A 25,259-nucleotide genomic window follows, 5' to 3' on the forward strand; every position below is an offset into this window, starting at 1 on the left:
AACGTGCATCTAAACAGACTAAGCATGCCCCTCCCCTTCAAAAACCCATATAGAGATAAAATTCATTTTTAATGTGTTGTAGATGTGTGAATGGCCTGGCTAAACATGCTGTGTGAACACCGGAGCCAAAGATGATACCCAGGCTATATGATCTCTCTTAATATAATATTTCTTAAAAATAGGAATACACAAATAACGATTAATTTAAAGAGCTACTCTGTTTTTAAATCAATAAACCAGATCGAATTATCGATTCAGTACAAACATCCTAAAGGAAGCACTGCTTTTCATTTTGAACGGAATGTGTGACCTTTAGCCAAGCACAAGGAATTAAACATTAGGTGCATACCAAATCCCTAATCACATTACATTTCTGCGTAATGGGTGAACACGTGCAAATCTTGCTTCCCACTGTTAACTTGTGCTTGGCGATCTTGAGGAAAAGTGCAAAATGCATTACATTAATGACCGTCTCCTGACTTTCTGTCTCCAGCTGTCCAGATCCACATCCTGAAAGCAGAGAAAGCTGCAGAATGGTGGAAGTTCACAGTCAACATCATCTCTGTTTACAGGCAGGGGGCGAATCGGATAAGGCGTGGTGACCAGATCCTCTGGATACGCTCCAAGGACATTGCCTGCAAGTGTCCCAAGATCAAGTCTATGAAGAAATACTTGTTACTGGGCCATGATGAGAACTCTCCAGATCAGAATGGCCTTGTAGCAGACAAAAGCAGCCTTGTGATACAGTGGAGGGACACATGGGCCCGGCGCTTGAGGAAGTTCCAGCAACGAGAAAAGAAGGGGAAATGCAAGAAAGCCTAGAGGGAGGATCAAAGACAAGGAAAGACTGCACATCCTTTCATGTCCGAGTCAGAGCAGATGAGGTGGGATTAGGGTCACTGGCAAGAAGCTCACTTGGCAATTTATATGCAACTGGGTGGGGAGGACAAGTGAGGAATTAATAATCTGTGAGTTATGCCCATTTTGGCCCTCATAAATACAAAACCCACACAAAAACTAGTGAGAAGACTAATTGTAAATCCCTACTCACCATAGTAACAAATATTAGATCAGTTACTACTTCCCGTTCTCCAGTTTGATTCCCCCCCCCACCTTTTTCCTCAAATCATTTTGGTCTGAAGGATGATGAACTGCCTTCAGTTTACCACATTAACTATTTCTCAAGTCCAGATATAAGAACCAACCAACTTGTCATTGAAAAGAACGATATTGGACAGAAACTATCCTATTATGTCTTCACTTGCAGGAAATGGAAACAGATTGCTGTTGGTAGGGAGAACGGACGAATGGGATTGTTGGCTAAAAATTGATCATGGGGCTATAACTGTATAACAGTCGGCTGGATGGTTCTTCTATCATCTGCTACACAACAACTTAGAGGACATGTGAAATTGCTTGTGCAATCTGACATACTAGCCATTGTAAATGAGAGCAGTCACAAATGTGTGAAATGTACACTAAATTCTTATTGTTCATATAAAAAAGGCAACTTACTCCTAAAGAAAGGAAGATGAGAATTGTGAAGAAGGATGCATTTATGGAACAGTTGAATGATGGATACCCAATAAGTAGCAATAGAGGAACACTAGTCAACACTCAGCTAAAAGAAGGGTCAAATTACTAGACCTGGCTTTTTAGAAAATCCTCTTGCAGTGCTGCATTTGTGAACACAACTCCACCAAAAGAAAACCAGTTTTATTTTTCTTTCTAAATTCATCAAAACAACGAAGCAAATGCTATCTCAAAATAATAACTGCTTTATAAATAAACGGTATTCATCCCAATTGCATAAAGCAAAAGTTACACAGAACAGACCCTATACTGATTTTTCTCTTGAGATAACACTGTATTAATATTTCAGCTCCCAGACCATGGAAGCATGCCTTATGAAAGTGTGCAATGAAATTCCATCTCTCCACATTAGTGCGTCTCGATTGTGGTCTTTAATATCTCATGTAAGACTTCAACAGTGCCGCTGTCTCCATCAAGCATGTTTCTGAACTGCAGATTATCTTATGAACTGGCTGAATTTGTCAAGATTTGTATCTTACCTACATGCATGGATGAAGAGAAGGGAGGGGTGGGAATCGAAGTTTTACTACTGCTTATAAAGATGAAAAAGAGTCCTAGCTAATTAATCCTTTTGTTTTAAAGAGCTCACAATATGTAGCTTTAATTTGTTATGTGTCAAACTTAGTACTGACTATAATTTAGAATGAGGGAATCATTCTACCACATTTTTTCTGCAGAAATTCTCTGCACTTCCTCAAACAGAAAAGTTGACAGTGGGCTTTCTCCTCCACATTAAGTTCACAAGAAGTGAGCTTTCTGTTCATACAATCTCCACTTCCCCTGCAAGCAAACCAGGAAGGCTCAAGGACGAATAAGTATAAAATGCCCAGATACCAGGGAAGTAAATGGTAGATGAGAATACTTGGCTTAATTGCTTTGCACCCTGGCAGGAATTTCTGGACCCTTCCCTTTTTTCCCTATCAGCTAAATTTCTGACAGAAAAATACAGGTAATATTCAACTTGCGACCATTGTTGCGGCCCAAAATTTATGTTGCTAAGTAAGAATTTGTTAAGTGAGTTTTGCCCCATTTTACGACTTTTCTTGCTATGTTTGTTAAGTGAATCACTACAGTTGTTAAATTAGTAAACTGGTTGTTAGGTGAATCTGGTTTCCCTGTTGACTTTGCTTGTCAGAAGGTCGCAAAAGGAGATCAGATGACTCTAGGACACTGTAACCGTCATAAATGTGAGCCAGTTGCCAAGTATCCAGATTTTATCCGTGGGGATGCAGCCAAGTAAGCGTGAAAAATGGTTATAACTTCCTTTTTTCAGCACTGTTGTAACTTCAAATGGTCACCAAATGAACTATTGTAAGTGGAGGACTACCTGTACATAGACCATTCTTCCAGCATTGGCGTCTGTGTCAGCAGAGATTCCATCAGTTCTAATTTTGAACCCAGAAGAAATTTGAATTCAAAAATGTTCAAGGTCCAAAAATTGCTTAGTCTGGAAAACAATGGAAATAAAAGTAAATATCAGCCTCACATTTTAGTAGTAGAATACCAACTGAGAAGGGAGTTTACATTGTGGGCACTTCTCTCCATAATATGTGGCTGTGATTTCCCTTCTGAATTTTATTCCTTGCAATAAATGTTACACATTGGGTAATTATTAGGAAATAACATTCTTCCATCTCACTCTTTGATACAGCCCGTTTTTACCCACTCATCATGATACACATGGAGATCAGTCATTCCAAAAGTTGCCTCTCTTAGGAAGTAGCAGCTTTCAAACATTGTATAATTTCCAGTCTTGATTTATCTGCTAAGGGAACTTCATGATAATAGAGGTCCCTTATATGTAGTTTAGCTGGAGCTTTTTGGATTAACCTCAGTTAAACATCTCAACTTTCTACTCTCAGCTTGTTCATCATATGGGAATGATATCTAGCATATTTGAGCTTGTCAAAAGTAACTTTCCAGCTCATTGTAGTATTTATTGGAATGCCAGTGTGTGTGTGTGTGTGTGTGTGTGTGTGTGTGTGTGTGTATTTGTATATACACTATACATATACAGATATAGGCACACACAAACAATGTAGCTGCAATCAGAAAACTAAGGAATATTGGGTAAAAGCAGGCTGGATGTCTCTAATGTGTGCACAGACACCTTTAGTTTCAGACACACAGAAAATTAGTAACTAGCAACTCTACATCACTCCACAAGACTTAAAAGTAACCATAACCATGAAACATCACTGCAGAAAATGGCAAGCTGTTGTCAAAACCACAGAACTGTGATATTGATAGCTATGATGGGGTAACAAAAAAGGCTAAACACTGTTCTCAGAGACACACACTGCCTTCCAGAATTGACAATAGTTTCTATATAGGGGGTTAAACTAATTAAAACTGGTTTCTGCTGGTTTGTTCTCATTTAAAACATTTCTATAGTTCTAGTTTTTCCAGGCTACTTTCTCTGAATCAACCATATCTAGTACCACTTTATGAGAAATGCAATATAATCTGTATCTGCTGTTGAAGTTTCTCAGAGGAAGAACAGTACTGCTGAGCACTTTATACCCATTCCTCAAGATCTAGCTAAGATCAATAGATTGATTCCCAGTTGATTTTAGCAGCCAAAGCAGAGAACTCAAAGCCAGTGATACCAAGCTTTTACTCCGGCACAAAATAACAGGTCCATTATCCAGACAGCAGTGTGGAAATGAATAAAAAAAATAAGTGAAAGAAAGAAGCATTTAATTATATCTGATAATATTTTAATAAGAGAAACAAAAGTGTTTCTATGTTGACTCATTGTTCATTAAATTAATGAACAAATTCTTTCCTGGGTCATGTCCTAGGAAAAACTCTATGCTGTTTTGCATTGGAGTTTGTTTGTCTAGGATATATGAAAACAAGGCACCTATTTAGAGTCAAATTGCACACTGATTAGCAGCAGTGATGAGGTATCTTTCCCATTTCTTAGTTGTTATTTTTTCCAAAAGACTTGGGTCATTTCTGCTTATGCAGAATTTTATTTTATTTTTGCTTTTTTTTTTGGTATCCAGATTATGCTGACGAAAGACAAGTCAGGACTTTACAGAAGATTTGATTTGTTGTTTTTCAAAAAATAATTCTTTGGTAGCCCACAAATACTATAACAGCACTAAACTGAACTGTGAACAAAGCATAAGACTGGAGTGTGTGAGAGAGTATACAAACCGTAACAATAGCATACAAAGATTAACCACATCACAGATTTTCAGGATTATTAATAGTTATTACATTCAAGAAATAACTCAGAAATATCAGTTATGTCAGTTATGTATTTCCATAAAATCCTAAAAAAATTTTTTTTAATGGCCTTGTGCATTGCTTTGTCTGATTTGCTAGTAATGTTCAGTATTTAATGAAACTGCTTTAGAAATTATTCCTGAATTTTCATGTAATATGTTGGGCAGTCTGATGCAATGATTTTCCTTGAATGTGTATATTTCAAGATAAAATGGGGAGGAGGGGCAGACCTGGCCTATAATTAGTACCTCAAAAGAAAGTAAACTATCTTAATTTACAAATGGGTAATGTCTCAGATTAACAAGATTGCAAATCTTGGTAAAATGTTTTTGACAGTGCCTTTGTTGTCAAGTCCAGCATCTTGACTACAAAGCAGCAGACATTATTGTAATCCCATACAGAAATGTGGGAGGCAATTTGTGTTGGGTTTTTTGAAATATTGATAACCACTATATATCATCATTCAACATGATTACAAAACATATATTTTCATGGTGTCTAATCTGTTTCAGAAAGTTGAAAAAGTCTTACCTTCTGTAACACAAATATTTTGAAAAGTGAAATGTGATAGTTGCATCAGCTAGCAAATTGTGAACGACAGAAAAAAAATCAAGGCTGATTGTAGAATTAGTACAAAATGTAAAATAGCTAGAGTGTAGAATCTATATATTAATCAAAGTATAATACTCTAGAAAATATTATAACAATCCTGATTCTGCCTACAATAGTAAGAAAATCTTTTTGTTTGTTCAATAGTGTCTATCTTGACATGTTTAAGGGCTTGTTCTGTACTTCTATATACAGTAAATATAGCTTTGTATGCATAACTATACCTCCTTATATTTAACAGATAATTTCAGCTTCAAATAAAAAAAAAACAGAAAAGAATAAAACAAGATCCATTGCAATACTTTAGGCCATTTATTGGTAGAGGCATAATTCTCACCACATAATCATATGTTCTCAGGAGACAGCATATAACCAGATTCATCTACATTTTCAGCTGGTAATTTTATTTGAGGCCAAGAGTTATGCAAAGGAGACCCTTAATACAAGTGAAGTTATGGGCCTAGCATAGAGCAAAAATGCTCTATCAAATGCAATGGCTTAGATAGCTGGAAAGCTTCCTAAACCCCTGCTAAAATAATGCAACCTTGCATTGCTTAAGACAACTTTGCAACTTTTAAGACACGTATTTTAATAATAAGGAAATCATCTTATTTTTCTGGCTGGGAAAAGAACCACTAGTATACACACAGTGAGATATATATATCTGCAGTAGAACCAATTGGTGCCTTATAGCTTTTTTAAAAGAGTTCACAGGAGAGGGTTGTAAAAACTACTGATATAATCTCTAATGTTGAGGCACTCTTGAGAATATTCCAGGCTCTATGTCAACAAAAGAAATGCAACACAAACCATTCTGAGAAGCATCTGAAACATTCAGACCCAAGTAATGCAGCTTTGTTCTCCTTTTTACTTGGTCCACTTTATGTTCCTTCCCTTGATGGCCTTAACTCCCCCACCCCCCAATTCTACAGGGATAATAATCCTCTGTTCCTATTATTCCTATTAATAATTATAAACTGTAAATGTTGCTTAGTTATGACCTTTGCATATAGTTTTGCGACCATGTTTCTTTACAATGCATACTAATATATTATGGTTATATATATATATATGAATATATTTAATGACACGTGGGGGGAAAAGTTGTGGATTTTCTTATTTACCCACCCTTGTTTTACCTTCATTTGTTAGATGGAATGATATAATGAAGCAGATGGAGCATGTAACAGTGCAGAATCCACTTGATAAGACTAAATCCAGACATCTGTCAAATAAACTCTTATAAACTTCTACCCATGGTAGTTTCTTCTGTTGCAGCAGAACGAACAAAGTGAAATTCCCTTTTCAGCTTTGAGGGAACAGGAGCTCCTCTTCTGAAAACAGCTAGTCAATTATTAACTTGCAACTGGTTCCTTTAATTAAATGAGAAGTGGAGATTCTATCATCCAAACTATTGGTGGTAACTCCAATATACACTGTATAAATAATGTGTCTGCACAATTTCGTTTCGATTTTTCTGATCATCCACTACATATTTTAAGCTTAAAAACACTATTTATTTGATCTGAAAAAAGAGTTTAGCTCACACATTATCTCCATATCTATGACAAATAGGCCAGTTGATATTAGTTGTGCCCTGTGTTTCCCAAGTCTGCAAGCAAATATCCAGAAAGTCTTTAGAGCTCAAAATTCATTTCAACACAGGAGACTGACTGCTTTTCTCTCAGCTTGGCTAAATTTACTGGATTGTTATAAAAATGAATATAAAACATGTGAAGATGTGAACATATCTAAAAGCTTTTCATATGTAATTTCAAAAACTAATGATGCTAAATATTTTATAACAAATCTATCATGCCATTAGAAAAATATTCCACCATAAAATGCATTATTTCTTTTCAACATTTAACTTAGGAGACACACATCACAAGGAGATAGTTTTAAACATTTTTCTCCAAGGAGAACTACCTCTTGGGAAAACAGCATTCATCAATTTTAACTGGAGATCAAGAGATAAGCCAATCTTTTCTGTGCTTGATTTATCTAAAAGCTATCAAATCACTGGTCCCTGTTTATTGCAAATGAATTCAAAAACACCAAAAAAATTGATCTGTTCCAGCTTCAGACATGAATTTCTCTAATAATAATGAAAACCTACACTGAAATGACCAGAACACTTCAGTGGTAAAGTGATCTTCTTACTTTCAGTAAAAAGGAAGCTGCTCACTCTGACTCTTCATTTCACCGCAGAATTGGAAAGTCCTCCCTCACCTAGTTTAATCCTTTGGCTCAGTAAGGGATCTGCTGAAGAATTTGGACAGCTCAATATTTGATTTGAATACTTCTGTTGAAAGGCAACTATACTTCCACACAAAGCAACTAATAGCATCAGTTCAGAGTTCTGACCTTCAGGAAATTCCTTTTATATATAAGCTGAATCTACATCCCTGCAACTTCTATCTGCTGGTTCTGACCTTGACCTACAGATAAATAAGTCTACTTCTTTCTCCTCTCAACTCTTCCAATACTGGAGACTGGTATCATACGACCCCTTGGTCTTCTGCAGGTTAGGCAGACCCAGATCCCTTAACTGTTCCTCATGGGACTTGGTTTTCTTTGGTGTCTCCTCTGAATTCAATGCAGTTTGTCATAGACATATTTTTACAAGTAGAGAATGACTAAGAGGGGTAGAGTGAGTAGGTTATTTCCTGGGAATTAGACTTCATTGCTGCTATCAATACATCCCAAAATAGAATTTTCATTTTTTTAAGCAAATTCAATTATGATGTGTAGTTCTATTGCTCTAATTAATATCACCAAGTATATCCATGTATAATTGTCTATGGATATTGTCAATCATCCAGGTCATGAAAAGTCCAGTTGCCTTTTGAAAAGCACCTTTGCGACATCCATGTCCCATACAATTAATTATATTAAGATAGCTTGCTTTTTTGTTTATACAATTGAAAGGCAACTTCTTGTGATGGGTCCCCTGTAATGAAAACCCCTGGTAATAGAAAAAATAGCCTTTGATATCAGCTGGTCAAACATTTCATTTGGAGATTTTTATCCTATCTTTCTAGTTAATATATCATTTTTTTTTAAAAATCGAACCTTTATCATATTGAATAATGGATCATCAATTCTATTTGGTCAAACATGGTAAAGATCAATTACTCTGAAATACCAAATAACACACACACACACACAAAGTCTACTAAAGAATTTCAGCCCTTTACTGGAGATGTAGATAAGGCTCTTAATATAGTTTTCTTCTGAAATCATCGGATCTCATACCACATTTCCTCAAATCTGAATTATTCAACATATATCAATGCTACATGGGCCAGAATGTCATTAATCCTAGATATTCAAGAACACAGATAAAGGCTTTAAATATTCTTGGCAGAAAAGGATACAAAATAGAATAAAATACAAGATAACAAAAGAAATCCTATAGAACTAAAATGGTTTCTATTCAGTCTTACTGTCTTATTATCCATTATGTCAATATATACACAGCAAAAATAACAATATCTGGACATGGATTAACACTGGCGTTTAATCCAGTGGTGCATAAATAGAAAGATATTGATGCAACAGGATTTGTCTCCCTTGAAGCCTTCATCAATCTCCAAAATGTGCTCTGCTAATATTTCATTGTAGATTTTGAGTGTTCAGAGCAAGTTCCCAAGAGACGTTAAGTCATTTTCCTGCCAATTCTGCTAAGAGAATCATTTTATAAAAATCATATATAGAAAAAACACATTTTGAAACTCTGGGTATCTATAGTAATTCAATTTCTTTTCTGCTATTAATGTACCTTGGTAAAAAAAAAAAAGAAACCCAGATATTTAACATAATATGTTTGATTCTACATTTTTGGACAGAAACTTCATCTTTTCTTTCCAAAATATATATCTGATATATATTTACCATTTTACAATAGTAATTGCCCTCTGACTCAAGTGAAAGATTTTATGGATTTTTTATTTATTTGAAAGATGTTCAAAAATGGTAGTTTCTCTTGAATCTTTGACATTCTCTCAGGAAGAACCATATATTTCAGCACTAAGAAACTAATGCTAGAAAGAAAATGCTAATATTTTAATTAGACACTGTACAGATTAAGAGAAAATTCCACTTAGTACTATTAAAAGCATTTATAGACAAAGTATTTCTTTGAAATTAATTTCAATTTACGCCTTGAAGTTTATTCTGGTGAGTCATTTCTTTCCCAATTATGTTCTTGAGTTTTATACAGAATTTTGTAAAACCTTTATGTAGCTCAGGCATAGATCTGTCTTTTGTAGTGGAGTGAGAACAGCTATATCCATGGACAGTGCCAACGACAAAGTGGGGTTGTCCTTGCTATAGGTGATTATTAACACTTAGTTGCAAAATGAGATGATCTTTGATTACTTTGTAGGCCACACAGCAACAACTACAATAGCAATCAGCAATAATACGATCACCACCATCATCCCTGAAAGAAACCAAAAACATAAACTAATTATTCTTTGTAAAATTAAATATCAAAAATAAATGCATTTCAAAGAAGACTCCTTTGGAGAAGAATGGATTTATTTCTAAAAGACATTTAATTTCTCAGTTTTGTCAATTAACCCATTCATTCTCTGAGGCCATTTCAAAAACATTTCAGTATGTTGCTGGTTTTGACAACTGATGTGTGTATGGTTTAATTGTATTAGCTAACTCTTCATTCTTCTTTGATTTATGAAATATATGTGGAAATGTATGTCTCAAAATATTATAGTAATAGAAAGGATGACTTTTATATTATGCTTGGGAAATAAGTCTATTTCCATTTTGCTGAAGAAACACAAACATGTCAGATAGAGTTTTATAAAAAAATATTTGTCTAACATTCACATACACAATTTTAAGAATACATGCACAAAAGAGAACATAAACAATTCTCAGCATTTAACAAATTAATTCAAGATTCCAGCTTTTCTGCCCAGGGTTGAAAATAAATGTAGTCTCCATCTCAAATTCTATAATTTTACATACAGATGCAATTTAAGATTAGCATAAATATACACATATGAAATTATTAAACAAACCCTGTAACCCCTAGTTATAATTTGTTAAATATATGTTTATTAATTACAATCTATTTGTATGCAGTGGCTGAAGAACTAAGTTAAAAAATGCATGGATTCCACTTTCATATTCCTCCTCTTTAAATATTTTAATTTAAATAGAGATAGGTGAGAAGGAACAATTTTGCCATCTGGAAGTCTTAGGTGTTTGTAACAAGGATGTTGATTGGAATATAACTGTACTAAGCTAAACAATTCAGGCAAAGCTCCCAGGGCCAGCCTCCCCAGGGTTCTGTCCTGATTCAGTTTGCAGCTCATTATTGAGAGTCAAAATAAGGTTTAGGCGATTCAATTTCCAATTCCTGTGGCATTCTTTTATTATGTGTTTTGTGGATAACTTTCTTGTATGTACTACTGTAAGAAGCAGAGTTTATTAGTCAAGAAACAAATATTTTGGGTTTTCCCATATGCTTCTCTACGCTGATTTTTAAAATGTTTCTTTAAATTTTATCTCATTTACATTTTCATTTTTACATTTATGTTGCTCCATTTACTTACTATATTTGATGCCATTCATTCCTGAAGTGTCCAATCAGCTAATAATGAAGACTATTTTTTAAAAATGATTGACTAAAGATAAACCCATCCTTACAAAATAGACAAAAATCCCAACAGCATCACAATGGGTCAAAATGAAAAAACATACTTAATTACTTGGCTAAGAGAATTCTTAGAGGAGAAGGACGGCTATCCAAAACACATAGAGTAATTATGGGCTGGATTTTGGTTCTGTGAACATTCACACAAACAAATGCAGAAGAGATGGAACTGCTGAAATCCACGGCTGGGATGAAGGGAAGCCTCCAGAAGGGAAAAGCTGTGCTAATCTGAATGGATGGACGAAGAAATGAGATCCATGTCATGAAAGAAAACAGTATAAATATAAAAAAAGAAGTTACTTTCATGGTGACTGAAATTAGGCCTCCAAAGAAAATATGCAAAGTCCTGCAAGACAAATGTAAACATCAATGTACCCCTGACGTGAGTCACTCATTCAAGCTTATTTTACTCCCCATCTATTGCAGAAATGCAGCACAATGGCAGGCACTGTCTCCTACATTACAAAGTTTCCAAGAGGAAAAAGCTTGCCAAGCTGCTGACTTCTCCTCCTGGTGCTTTTTCAGGGCCTTTGGAACGGCTGAATGAGATGCCTAACAAGCGCAAAAGGGAATTCAGTTCTGCAGGAGAGAGGGAGAAGATACTGCACGCTGGAGGGGAGCTTGCAGAGAACCAGGCCAGCCCGGTCCTTATCATTCTGCTTTTGTCTGCTTGCAAATGAAGAACAGAAATAGTTGATGAAAGGAAAGACTGGCAGAAACCGTATTCATTCTTCTGTTTCATATTTCCCTTCTTTATTAAGTGTTGGTTTCCTATAAGTACTCGATCGAGTTAAACCAGTACAACGAAAAAGAACCAAGACACTAACAATACCTGGGAAAACTATCATCATGCCTGCTTCGATGCATAAAAAGGCTTGGGTTTGCAGAAGCTGAATTTGAATGAAGATGGAAAGAGGCACAAATTTAGTTTGCAAGGAGAGACAGAATGTGAGAAATGTCACAGTGGAATGGTTTACAATGGCTTTTTTTGCAGGTAAAGCCTCAAATCACAAAGAATTTCCAGAAAACCACTGTGTTTTGTTTCCCCTCCAGCAAACACAATAAAGGATCTTATTGCTCCTTCAAGATTAATTCATTTATTCTACTTCAATGAAGATCCTTCCTTGGAGATCTATAGAGTGCTATTTCTGGGCATGTTTTTTTTTTTTGAAAGGATCGAACAGTTTGTTAATCTGTTATGGTGAAACAAAAAATGTACTTAAGTTTTCTTAAAGACCTATTGAATTTTCAGTGCAGAGCAAGACAATATTCATAAGCTGTTCAGATAACCAAGTGCCTGAAGATTAAAACATCCAGTCCTGTCTGCTATTGGTCAAGAGATGCTCTCAAGGTGAAACCCCACTGTCTTTATGGGAAGTAGAAAAAGTGCAGACAGCTTGTTGTTTGTTACATAGCACTTTAACCTGAAATCACATCTATTTGGGTGACTGTACTTGAAAAGACTTGTATGACCTATTTTTTTCAGAGATTTTTGTAGATGTTCTGGTCCTTTTGTGTGCGGTGTTAGGATTGAACATTTTAGCTGCACAAGTGTGTCTTTGCCCTCAAAAAGAATCACAATATTGCTTTTGACCTCCTTTTTATCTGTCACAGAAACAACATTAAATTTACATTCTAAAGATTGTCATCAAGATTGCCAAGGCAGCCATGAACAAAACCTAAGAGCAGGCCTTGTAGAAAGTTGTTGAAGACTTAGAAAGTTATATTTTGCTGGAACTACGTACAACAAACGTGGGACTTCCAGTTAGAGCTTCTTCGGCAACAGACCGAAGCCTCGTCTCTGCGAGATTTCGATCCGTGCTTGCCACTGGAGCGCCCTGAGATGGCTGGTTTCGGGGCTAAGCCACCCGTAGAGGTGGTGAAGAAGGGGGAGACTGCCTGAAGGGTTGAGGAGAGCCGCATCTCTCCTCCCCAGCTGGCCATTACTCCCTTTCCCAAAGGCGGCTGTAACGGTGGTCAGAAAGGGTGACCACAAAGAAGAACTCGACCGGAAAAGAATGTGCAGGAGGAAGATAAGAAGAGAAAATTTTGGTTGACCAGGTCAAACAGCAAAAGCAACAAATAAGGTACCCTGGAATTGAAACTATTAAAAAAAATAATAACATTGTTTCCTAAGAAGATTTTTAAGCTGTGAAGGAGAGAGAAAAGGGAAAAGATTTGGGTTTTTTTTTTCTCCTTTTCCTATACTGACAGCTAAGAGACTTAAGCAAGAAATTGGAAAAAAATCCACTTTGATATTAATAGGCATTTAATGCTGAAAATAAAAAGTCAAAGGGATAATAAAGATTTCTGGATAATCAAAAGCTTTTGAAAACAGGAAAGGAGAGAAAAAGAATAAAAGGGCAGGATCTGGAAGGGAAGAGACTGCCTGGAATTAAAAAGAACTGACAGCAAAATCTCAACAAGACTTCTAAAAGATAAATTTTAACTGAAACATCGCAACAAAAACCCCAGGAAGAGAAAATGGAAAAAGAAATAAGAAGAAACAGCTTGGGACTATTTGGATTACTTGATGATCTCTGGATTTTTGGTTATTGTATTTGAATGACTAAAATCAATTGGATGGTTGTTTAAAACTGTTTAAAATGGCTCCACTTTTAGAATAACTGAAAATGGAACTTAAAAAGTACAAAGAAGATGCACAAGAAGGGAGAGGTTCTTTTGGCTTCGTATTTCAGATTTTAGAAATGGAGATTTGGAACTATGAGAAACAACAAGAAATGCCTGCAGAACAAGAAGATTGTGACAAAGAAGAAACTATCTTTAATGAACAAGTAATCTTAGGTGGGGGGGAGGAAAGGGGGGAAAGAGAATGGAAAGTTTAAGATTGGGAAAAACAACTCCAAAAAAAAAAATAGAGTGAAAAATAAGTATAAAATCAGAAAGCAACAGAAGAGGGAAATGCAGAAGAGAGAATTAGAAGTAGAGGGACAAGGGGAGGGAGAAGATGAGAGGGAAGAAAGAAAGGAAAAGAAGTTATAAAGGACAGAAACAAAATATAGAGAAACAGGGCCTATTTAGAGATAATGGGTGAAAATTTAATGGAAAAAGGGATTCTGCAAAGGTACATAAAATAGTATTGTTATATTAGAAATAGAAATAATTTTAGAAAATATGCAACAATGTATGATTAAAATGTTTGATAAAATAGCTATTGTAATTCAGGGGAATTCTTGTCAATAAATAAATGTAACAAAATGAATATTTAATGATTTACAAAACATATGTGAAGAGAAATAAGAGAAAAATTAATTATGGATATTATACGTGTCTTTAAGGAAGTATGATATTTAATTGAAAAGAAATGTTAAAGATGTTAAGATTTTAATGATTATTAATGATAGAACTGAATTGGAATGGAATGAGGGTTTATAATTACATATATTTATAATCCTTTTTTAAAAAGAAAATAGTTTGTATTATAAGAATGTACCAAGCAGAATTCGATTGGAAGTTATGTATTATGTATTATATTGAAGGTCATAACCTTAAGGTATATATTGAAGTTTAAATGAGTTGAATGGATGTAATTAAAAGATATAAAGGTGTCATACTCCAATTAGTAACTACAGGAGAAACTTTGTTTAATGAGAAAAGATAATATGAAATTGAAACAGAACAGACAAAAGTATAAATATAACGATTTGAATTGAGATGAGATAATCAAAATAAAATTGAGAAAATTAAAAGAGGGGAAAAATTATATAGAAAATGTAGAATAGTATAAGATATGGAATAGAACACAAAAATGAGCATGAAATTAAGTTTTGTGTCTGTATAAAAAAGTTCAACCTGGGACCATGCTATTTTCAAAAAAGATGTTTTACTTGTATTTTGTATGTGTGAAAACCCAAATAAAACTTTATTTGAAAAAAAAAAAAACGTGAGAGCCAGTTTGGTAGACTGGTTTGAAGCATCAGGGTAGAAACTAGGAGACCTTGTGTTCTAGCCTTCTTAGGCACAAAGCCAGCTGGGCAACCAATAACTTTCTCTTAACTCTAGGAAGAAGGTAAGGGCAAACCACTTCTGAAAATCCTTGCCAAACTGCAGGGATTTGTCCAAGCAATTGCTGAGAATAGGACATAATTGAAGAGGAGAAAAAAAAGGTACTGACTGTAAAGTCAAATCTCCAGAGAATCAGATCTGCAAGTTTTTGGGGGTTGAGTTCTGCCCAGTTTCTTATTCAATTATCTTCAAAAGAATTCACAGCATAATTCATCCCAGAGTACAATTCAAATTAACCCATCTGGTACTGCAGATTTTTATCATTTCCAAACATTGCGCCAAAAAACTTCATGAATGATTTTTCTCCAAATAAAAGAAAGCTTACGTTAAGACAGTCAAGCAAAGAAACGGCAATCTATCTAAAAATGATATGGTACAGTCTTTGGCACCAAGATAACAGTGGACCAAATCTATGATAAAAAGAATGCACGTAGCATTTCCTTTTGGGATTTAATTTTTTTATTGAATGTACTGCTGAGAGACTTGAAAAAACAGGTTAGGGATAGTTTACCATGGAGAAAAATTACGTATGTGGTCACTAGGAGTCAAAGATGACTTGGTGGCTGGCATATAATCATCATTATTAATGCATTATATGATGTCCATTTGAACATTTTTGTTCTGTTGCTAAATCGTGTGGGAGCTTCTGTGGCGCAGTGGTTAGAGTGCAGTTCTACAAGCTACTTCTGCCTACAATTTGGCAGTTCAAATCCCACCAGGTTCCAGGTTGACTCAGCCTTCCAACCTTCTGAGGTGGGTAAAATGAGGACCCAGATTGTTGGGGGCAATATGCTGACTCTGTAAACTGCTTAGAGAGGGCTATAAAGCACTATAAAGCGGTATATAAGTCTAAGTGCTATTGCTATAGCACGCCAGGATCCCACTGTCTTCTACTATCTTCTAAATCTACCTGAAATCCTTCCCACTATGCTGATGACACTATCCAACCATCTTATCCTCTGCCATCCCCTTCTCCTTTTGCCTTCAAATTGAACACATTATAAATGTAATATCCAGTACATGATAAAATTGATAAAATCCTGGGGGGTCGATCTGTAATGCTTTTTTTTAAAAAAAAAAGCCAACATGACTTCATTTTTGGAGTTAAGCCCTGACAGGCCATTCTATGTAACATAAAAGAATCTGTCAGATGTAATTCACTAGAAAAGATGAAGGCATGCAATTAGTTTTTCAATTTTAAAAACTTGGTAATAACCTTTTTTCATACGCTCTAATCACAAAGTTGGCTCACTCCTGAAACCAGTGGGATTTATTTAACCAAAAAATGCAGGCACTATATCACATTCTCTCTTAAAACCATTTTTTGTTTAAATTTCTAAGTTAAAACTTGGCCTTCAGTCACAAAATTCTGATCAATGATGAAAGTCATGCACTGTAGAAAGCTTTTACCACACAATATTTGCAGCAGATTCATTATATCTTTACTGTAATTTATTTTTTAATGTTATTCAAAGCTAACAACTTTATAATCAGTCAATATTTATCACATATTATAAAAGTTGTTCTCGATGCTTGTACATATTTTAAAACTGTAACTGTGCTAGACATGGCATATAATCGAAATGTGTGAGAAACTTAAACCCCAGGATTTAGAGTTGGCAACTTTGACCTCATGAAATCTTTTCTAATGGCAAATGGGAATACTTGACTCCTTTCATTAAAATTTTGTTTTCTTTTATACATATCTATCTTTCTATAATGACGTATGAGTGATTTAAGCAATTACCACACAGGAATGAAGATCAACATTAATGCAGCTTTAGTGTAAGTATCCACAATTCCAATGAATTGTGGGCAAAAAAGGTCTTTGTTTTTCTTCTTATCCACTGAGACTAACTGGTAAGGCAAAAAGTATGAGAATTTTACATGACTTGCATGTCAAATTCCATCAGAAAAAGTGTGTAGTGAATTTCCAACCCAAAATGTTTATTGTCTCTATGATGAAATAATTCCCAGAGTTCATGGTCCCAAATCACAGGCACAATTTGACTGAATGAAAGGAAATGAGATAAGTGTTTCCCCTCATCTATCATTGTTAAACTTCAATTGCGCACTTACGTGCACTCTTTCTCTCTCTTTACACACACACTGTACACACACACATACACACACGTGTATCAAAATCAGTTCTTACTTTTTTTTAGAGTGAGAGAAATGCCAGATGATATACTGTACTTTGTTATTTCCAAGTTGAATTTCAAATGCTTTCCATTTTCTTTCTGGGAAACAGAGTTAAGGACTCCATATTCAGCAGGTCTTTCCAAACAGAGGACAGTTTCCTTTGACCAAAGTTGGAACATTTATTCTAAGGCAGTAAAAGCAATTATTTGCCCAACTTTATCTTAGTTTTGTATTTCTAACACAATCTTTCTGTTTAGGAGAAAAACACTTCTCTAGCATGGCTATGCATAAAAAAACCTAGACATTTGAAGGAAAGGAAGCAAGCCCAGAGCTTTCTCTACACATGTCACTGGGGAAAGGAACAAAGGCCTGGGATCACCAGCACATATGTTGGCAGTCCCTTTCTTGGTGTTTGTGTATGTGTGATGAAGTCTGGGCCTCAAACACAGTCAACAGCTAGATGTTCGCCATTCCAACTCCTGTCATTACATCATAACAAAAGAAAAAACAACTTTGAGAGAAACACTGCAGAATTTTAAAAATGGGAAAACAACGAAAGTAAAAAGTATTCCAGAACAGATGGTTGTCTTCCAAAGATTAATTCTTTCTGGGCCTTATGGTCCCTGGAACACTTTGGATTCCTGTTCATTTCATAGCTAAGAGAGTGATTTCTTTAAATGGTTCCCATGTTGTTGAAATACTAAAAAATATCGCCTTGGGCTGGTGTTTTTTAACAAGATACATCACCACCCTACTATGCTGCCAGGCACAGCAATACATAGTTCATTATGGACCATTCAATCCATCTATTTCTACCATAGTTGTATTATCATAAATATCATAAATCACAATCCAAGAAACTATATGATAATAATTCAACTGCAGGCTTTGTTTTTGAATGACAAGCTAGAGCTGGGAAGAAAAGAATATCAATATTCTCACAAAAACCATGATTTCTCATGATATTTATTTTTAAAAAATAAAGAGAAAACGAAACTCATCAAGCATACAGCAAAAACTGACCATCTATAATTTAGCGGTATTTATAACAAGCCAAAATAATGTCAAAATTATATTTGTCATGACATCATCACATAAGTTCTGTGATTATGCAATGACATCGCAACATTCTATGGAAATATAGAAGTTGCATTGTTTGTTCATTGACATTATCTGCTCCATTCTACAAAGTCTCATGTTTAGAAGCAGTGCTAAAATTCTTTATTTTCAAATCATTATTTAGAATGTTACCTCTTGATTATCCACAAGAAGCCGTTTTAATACTTCTGATGTCACATCACTTAGGAAATATAAGTTAGCTGAATTGAAAAATCATTATGACTATTATCCATAATGTCAGTTAGTCTGTAGAGTTCAATGTTAAAAGGATGAACTGGTTCATTACTATTCCAGTCAGAGTTCTGTATTTTGATTGTTGGCACACCCAAAACAGATAGTAAACATTTAGGGGCTTATAAATTATTGCTGATAATATAAAATGAAATAGTTTATCTTAAACTGGTTTTTAAAATATCTTATAGTGTCCAGTATGCTTAGCAGAAAGCAGCACAAAGGGCACTAATGTGGATATGTGGATGCAAACTGGGATGCTTTAATTCAGTATAAAGTTTTAAGACATTGAACAAATGCATCAAGTATGCATGCATGCCTTTGAATAAATGCGCTGAACAGCCATTCTAAATATGCAACTGCCTTCCATTAGAAAAAGCAGAGATTAATTTACTGCTCAGCTCTTACAGAAATAAAAAAACCTTTAAAAATTGCTTAAAAATTAAGCAACTAGAAAATTTCTGAAGCACAATATAAAAACAAGCATCGGGCAATCTCATCCGACTGGGAAGGAAACCATATACTGTACTGTAGTGCAATAATCATCATGTCATCCTTGATGAGAAATTGTTATAAAGACTTCAGTGTGTACTCTTCTTGAGGTTCTTTAACTTGTAATAATCACATCTGAATTTCCACGTTCTTGGTAAACAAAACCTCTATAGTTACTATTTGAGTGTATAGTTCATTTAGAATAAAAGAATTCCTATAAATCCTACTATCATGCTTTTTTGGAACAGAAAAATGTGTCAAAACAAATGTTTTTTTGTCCCATATTTTAAATATATTTTAATATATTTAATATTTAATAAGCTTTTTCTAAAAACTATTTGAACCTTAAGTCTGGATTATTCACCACTTGGGGTTCTGGTTTAAACACTGTCAAAAGATAAAACTTCAATATTCCTGGAAAAAGTGCAAATGGTAGCTCATTGTCTTATCTGTTCGGTTCTTTTCCTTACTTTTCTACATGGCAGGCAGGTGAGAATTATCTGACACAATGTTATGAAGTGCCATTTCATTGCTTGACCAACTTGAATACTGGGCCATAAGAAAATGAAATTCAATGTAGAGAAAAGTACGAAAAATAAGATTTTACATTTAGGAAAGAAAAACCGAATGTACAAGTATAGAATAATACCTGGCTCAACAGTAGTAACTTCAACAGTGATCTTGGAATCCTAGTGGACAATGACTTAAATATGAGCTAGGAGTGTGCTGCAGCTGTCAAAAAAGCCAACCCAGTCCTAGGCTGCATTAATAGAGGGATAAAATCAAGATCATGTGAAATGTTAATACCAATTTATAATGCCTCGGTAAGACCACTCTTGGAATACTGCATCCAATTTTGATTTCCATGATATAAAAAAGATGTCAAGACTCCAGAAAGAGTGCAGAGAAGAGCAACGAAGATGATTGGGGACTGAAGGCTAAAACATATGAAGAATGGTTGCAGGAATTGGGTAGGTCTAGTTCAATGAAAACAAGGATAGTAGCAGTATTCCAATATCTAAGGGGCTGCCCCAAAGAAGAGAAGGTCAGCCTATTCTCCACAACACCTGAAGGCAGGTCAAGAACGAATGGATGGAAACTAATCAAGGAGAGAAGCAACCTAGAACTAAGGAGAAATTTCCTGACAGAACAATTAATCAGTGAAGCAACATGCCTCTAGTAGTAGTAATGCTCCGAGATGAAGTTTTAAAGAAGAGATTGGACAATCACTTGCCTGAAATGGTAATAAGGTTTTCTGCCTGAGAAGGGAGTTGAACTACAACAGGTGTGCCAAACTCACGTCGTCACAGCATCATCTCGTGATGTATTGGGACTGTTTCCCCCTTTGCTAAACGGCATGGGTAGAGCCAGTGCATGACGCACCTGGCTCACAGGCTGGGAGTTTGACAGCACTGGACTAGAAGATCTCCAAGATCCCTTCCAACTCTGTTATTCTATTATTAATGCAGGAATATGTGGGAAGTGACATGTCAATTTTATGCATACTTGGATGAGGCATGGATGGCAGTTACTTTGCACGTGAATGAAGTATTTTGTTATATCTTTTGATAGAATTCTTTGAATTGATTTTGACTTGCAGTTGCAAAAGAGTGTCCTGGAATGAAGTTGCACTAGCTTGTCATAATTTAATTCACAAAAGTATTTGCATGGAGAATAATGACTGCTCTAATCCTTTTAAATTACATCTTCTGTATCATCTTTTATTATTTTTTTAGTCCACCAAAGGACATCAGACTGATAAAAAAAGTTGTTGTATATATTCCATAGTGTATGCAATTGTGCATTTTTATCTATAGCTATACTAATAATCTACATATGCATAGACAAGTTTAATGTGTTGCAAATGGAGGTTTGATATAAAATTATCATCACCATACAGTTTGGCCACAGGTTGATAGTAACTTCTAGAGATTATAAATATTTTTTTAAAAAACTATTAATTTCTTCTGCATCAGAACAAAACCTGATATATCCTGTACTTCTAGCAACTTCCATGAATTTGGAACATAGAACACAATTTCCTTGATTAGAAAAGCTTTAATAACATTTGGTTGTTGAATTAAACTGTGAGGCATTACTGTACTTAACTGAAGGAAGCTTTTCAAATTCTTGTTCTCAACTTAACCAGTGAATATGGGAAGCCATGAGTTCAATCTGCCACAATTAACTCTCAGCTGCCCTTTCAAAGGCTCTTAGGGTCTGAAGTTACTTATCATGCAAACGATCTAGGAATCTCATTCTCCTTGCCAGGCAATAGAAGGGTGGAACTACTGAGTTAAGTAGATTATTGGGGAAGCAGTCACACCTAGCTGCCTTACAAGATTATCAAACCCTGGGAAATTCATACACTAAATCCCCTGCTCCTGACATTGAACATTCATCAACCACATTTAGATAATCCGCAATCAAGAACCTTTACAGAGGCTTCCAATATCTTTCAACCAGCAAAATGACAGATGGAAAAAAATCAATTTAATTTTGAAGTAAGAATGCTTCAGTCTAGCCACTCTTCAGTTGCAACAATTGAAGAGTACAGGATACATCGGGTTTTGTTCTGATGCAGAAGAAATTAACAGTTTTTTAAAAAATCTTTATAATCTCTAGAAGTTACTATCAGCCTGTGGCCAAACTGTATGGTGATGATAATTTTATATCAAACCTCCATTTGCAACACATTAAACTTGTCTATGCATATGTAGATTATTAATATAGTTATAGATAAAAATGCACAATTGCATACACTATGGAATATATACAACAACTTTTTTATCAGTCTGATGTCCTTTGGTGGACTAAAAAAATAATTGCAACAATTGAAGAGTGTTTTGTTGCCAATGGAGTACTTCATTTTCAACTAAATATCATACAACAAATTCCAAAACTGAAAGAAAAAATGTTTTCTTATATTGGTAATATTCAGGACAACACAATAGACAAGAGTCCAGAATCATGGATTCTTCTTTGTGCATGAGTTGATTAGCTAATATACTGCAAAGACAAGATGCACCTCCTGCTAGTTCCAAATTAATAAAGATTTTAAATATTAGATACCTTTAAATGGAAATTCAATCAATCTTTATTATGGTCATGGACCAGCAAATAAGTGGAAATTAAAATACACCAGTTTTGTAGAAGTCTTATCAGAGACAATTGGAATCTCTTTGTACCAAAACATTAAAGTTTTTCCTATTCAGGACCTCTGGAACCAACTTCAAAACTTTAAAAGGTACTAAAAACATTTTAATGAAACGTTTGTGAAGTAGTTTTAAAATTTAGCCTTTATGATGAAATGAACTTATTTAATTATAGATTATTATTGTTATCCAGCAATTATTTGATTATTGAGAGCCTCTGTAATGTATAATCTTAAATTATGTCATAGTAAATTTAATTTATAAATTATGTTCTTAAATTGGACTGTAGGGATTGTTGCAGTATGGTGAATTATTGTATGAAATTTTTTATTTATTTGTTTTGTAGTCTACCTAGATCTAGGCATATGAAGAACAAAATTGCAAGCCTGATAGGACTTGCCATACACAAGGAAAATGGATTACAATATTAGAATCTTGTTGATAAAAAGTTATAACATAGTCTTGTTTTTTTGGATAAAAGACACTAGCAAGCTGTAAATAAGCCAATAAAGGGGATATAAATCTGGAAAGGAATGCACTGCAACATCCTTTCCTTGAGCAATGGTCCTCTTCTCAGTGCTTCCACAAATTCTTGAACAAGTTTATTAATCCAAAGAGACATTTTCTGTTTTTATAAGAGGCATAGCTGAAGAGAAATAGTAGAGCAAAAGCCCATGACTCGTAAATCACTTTCCTCCATTGTGCCAATTAAACTTTTTTTTAAAAAAATGGCAATCTATCCTCTGCTGAAATACAGGCTTACAAAGGTTATTTCCCCAAACTGGATTCATTCATTTTCCAATGCTTTCCTTACTTCCGTTTGACTTCCAAATATCTTTTGCCATGAAAACTCATTCATGTTGCTGTTGTCGTTAAATTTTCAACAGCACCTAATAAACATACTTCCTTTGTATCTTTAGATACCAGTTTGTAACATCTCAATAAGTAAAAGGGATGTACCCCCTTTATTCAATCAGCCTATGTATATACGTAGACACACCTTCTTCCTTAAATCTTTAACTGCATGGGTCTTCCTGATACTTAATGAGTATTCTTTAGAAGTGTATACACACAAGAAAAAGAAAACTAAGCTAAAGGGAAAGAAAAATGGATTGAAAGTTATGCAATAAAATTTAATTGGAAAAATGCCATTCTTCACTTAGGATAAAGAAACAAAATTTAGCTATTGGATTTAATATCTTTGTAGTAAGATTATTTGTGAAAACTCTCTTCGAATTGTAGGTTATCACAAGTTCAGTAAGCATCAGCTATGGCTATTAATAAGGCAAATGTTAAGTTAAAGATTACCTCAATAGAAGCATAGATTCTAAGTCATTGGAAGTAATTCCACATATCTCATATGCTAGGAAGAATGTTAATAGTAACAGTAAGATTATGTTCAAGGTTATGTCATCTTAACTTCAATGATACATGCAATGAGAAATGTCAGGTGTATTAATTTGATTCAGATGAGGCAGGAACACCCAAATCCATATTGCTCACACCTAATGGACAGTGGAAATAGCAATGGAATTCCCAAAGAGTTGCATATTTTTGCTGATTACTAAAAAGCTTCTAATTGTGTAAACCAAGACAAATTATGAATTTCCCTAAAATTTTAAAAATATATAGGACCACTTCATCTGCCTTCTGAAGGTGATAATAAGAAAACAAAAGTTACATTGGAGCAATTCATATAGATGCTTCCCCAATTCACTGAATTATAAGGAGGAGCAGGAAATATAGTATAATTAAGCTATGTTCTATATTTATAGCCAATTCTCAATAAAAGTAGTTTTAATATTCTTGTTGAATGAAATTCATAGTTTGGTCTAACTAAAGGGAATTGCAACCATTATTTACTGTTCCTGGTATGGTTCTACAAATTTATTCAAATTTGGCTCACCAAGAAAATTGCATGATATAATTTTCAATCTTTCAATTCATTTCACCAATGTAGCTCTTAAGAAAAGCCAAGAAATTAGCCTTTAAATAAAACCCCTATGTAATGCATTTCTGTGAATCCTAAAAATAGCAATTAGTTCTATAATGTACTACATGTCAGAACCTCCAGGTCTGATTTGGCACCTTGCTGGAGTTCTGCCATCAAAGGGAGAGGAAAGGAGGAACAAATGAGCAATTTGCCATATTCTTTTATGGCAGGAAATTAGGAGGGAGGGATTGACAGTTGAGGAAGAACAGAGGTGGTTGAAATTGGTTCGGTTTTTCAAGGCCATTTCCCTGAATGTGGAATTTCATCAGCCCAAACACCTCAGAATTTCCAATAACATCTTAGCAGTGATGCAGTGGCTACGTACAAACAGACCAGGCAGAAAGGGCTGGGAGAAAGCAGGGGTTTAAGTTTTGTATTACGGCATGGAAATTTTAGATTCTGCTTGCTGCAACCAGCATCTCTTACTAAAAGTGCCTTTTCATTTCAAGTGGAGTCTAGAGTTTTCCTCCCCTAAGGAATCAGATTCGGGCAGGTCTGACACCACCAGATCTCCTTGCTCATCTCTCCCAGGAAAACCCCATGGCATAATGTGGCAGCATTATACAGTGTAGCAGTAGAAGGGGTGATCCCTGGATATACATTTATATTACATTTGTTGTATACTCATGCACAGCAAAGGGAACTAAGAATAACTGCAATTCTACCACAAAAAATACATTTAGAAGTTTCACAGATAAACATACCCATTTTAATATTCCTACAATAGAAAATTCTTAATGGAAATGCCTCTACTGAGAAAAAGAGAGAGAGAGAGAGAGAGAGAGAGGGAGAGAGGGAGGGAGAGGGAGAGAGGGAGAGAGAGAGAGAGAGAGAGAGAGAGAGAGAGAGAGAGAGAGAGAAAGAAAGAAAGAAAGAAAGAAAGAAAGAAAGAAAGAAAGAAAGAAAGAAAGAAAGAAAGAAAGAAAATAAATGATATAAAAACTTCCTTAAGAACTAAACTCTTACTTGCAAATGA

General features: G+C 34.8%; 2 protein-coding genes across 4 annotated transcripts in view; one reads left to right on the forward strand and one right to left on the reverse strand.

The window, feature by feature from the left end:
- NTN1 (netrin 1) overlaps window positions 1–6,690 on the forward strand; it is a 136,882-nt gene extending 130,192 nt beyond the window's left edge. For both annotated transcript variants that reach the window (XM_026696188.2, XM_087924725.1), the window contains one exon: window positions 494–6,690. In XM_026696188.2, the coding sequence (XP_026551973.1) occupies window positions 494–822 (329 nt within the window). In that variant the 3' untranslated portion in view covers window positions 823–6,690. The remainder of the gene's footprint in view (window positions 1–493) is intronic.
- A 1,927-nt stretch (window positions 6,691–8,617) lies between these two features.
- The window catches only part of STX8 (syntaxin 8), an 80,611-nt gene continuing 63,969 nt past the window's right edge, over window positions 8,618–25,259 (reverse strand). For both annotated transcript variants that reach the window (XM_026696187.2, XM_087924726.1), the window contains exon 8: window positions 8,618–9,886. In XM_026696187.2, coding sequence (XP_026551972.2) covers window positions 9,819–9,886 — 68 coding nt within the window. In that variant the 3' untranslated portion in view covers window positions 8,618–9,818. The remainder of the gene's footprint in view (window positions 9,887–25,259) is intronic.

Source organism: Pseudonaja textilis, chromosome 2, assembly GCF_049901715.1.
Source record: "Pseudonaja textilis isolate UNSWEBS1 chromosome 2, rPseTex1.2, whole genome shotgun sequence".
Classification (NCBI taxonomy): Eukaryota; Metazoa; Chordata; class Lepidosauria; order Squamata; family Elapidae; genus Pseudonaja; species Pseudonaja textilis.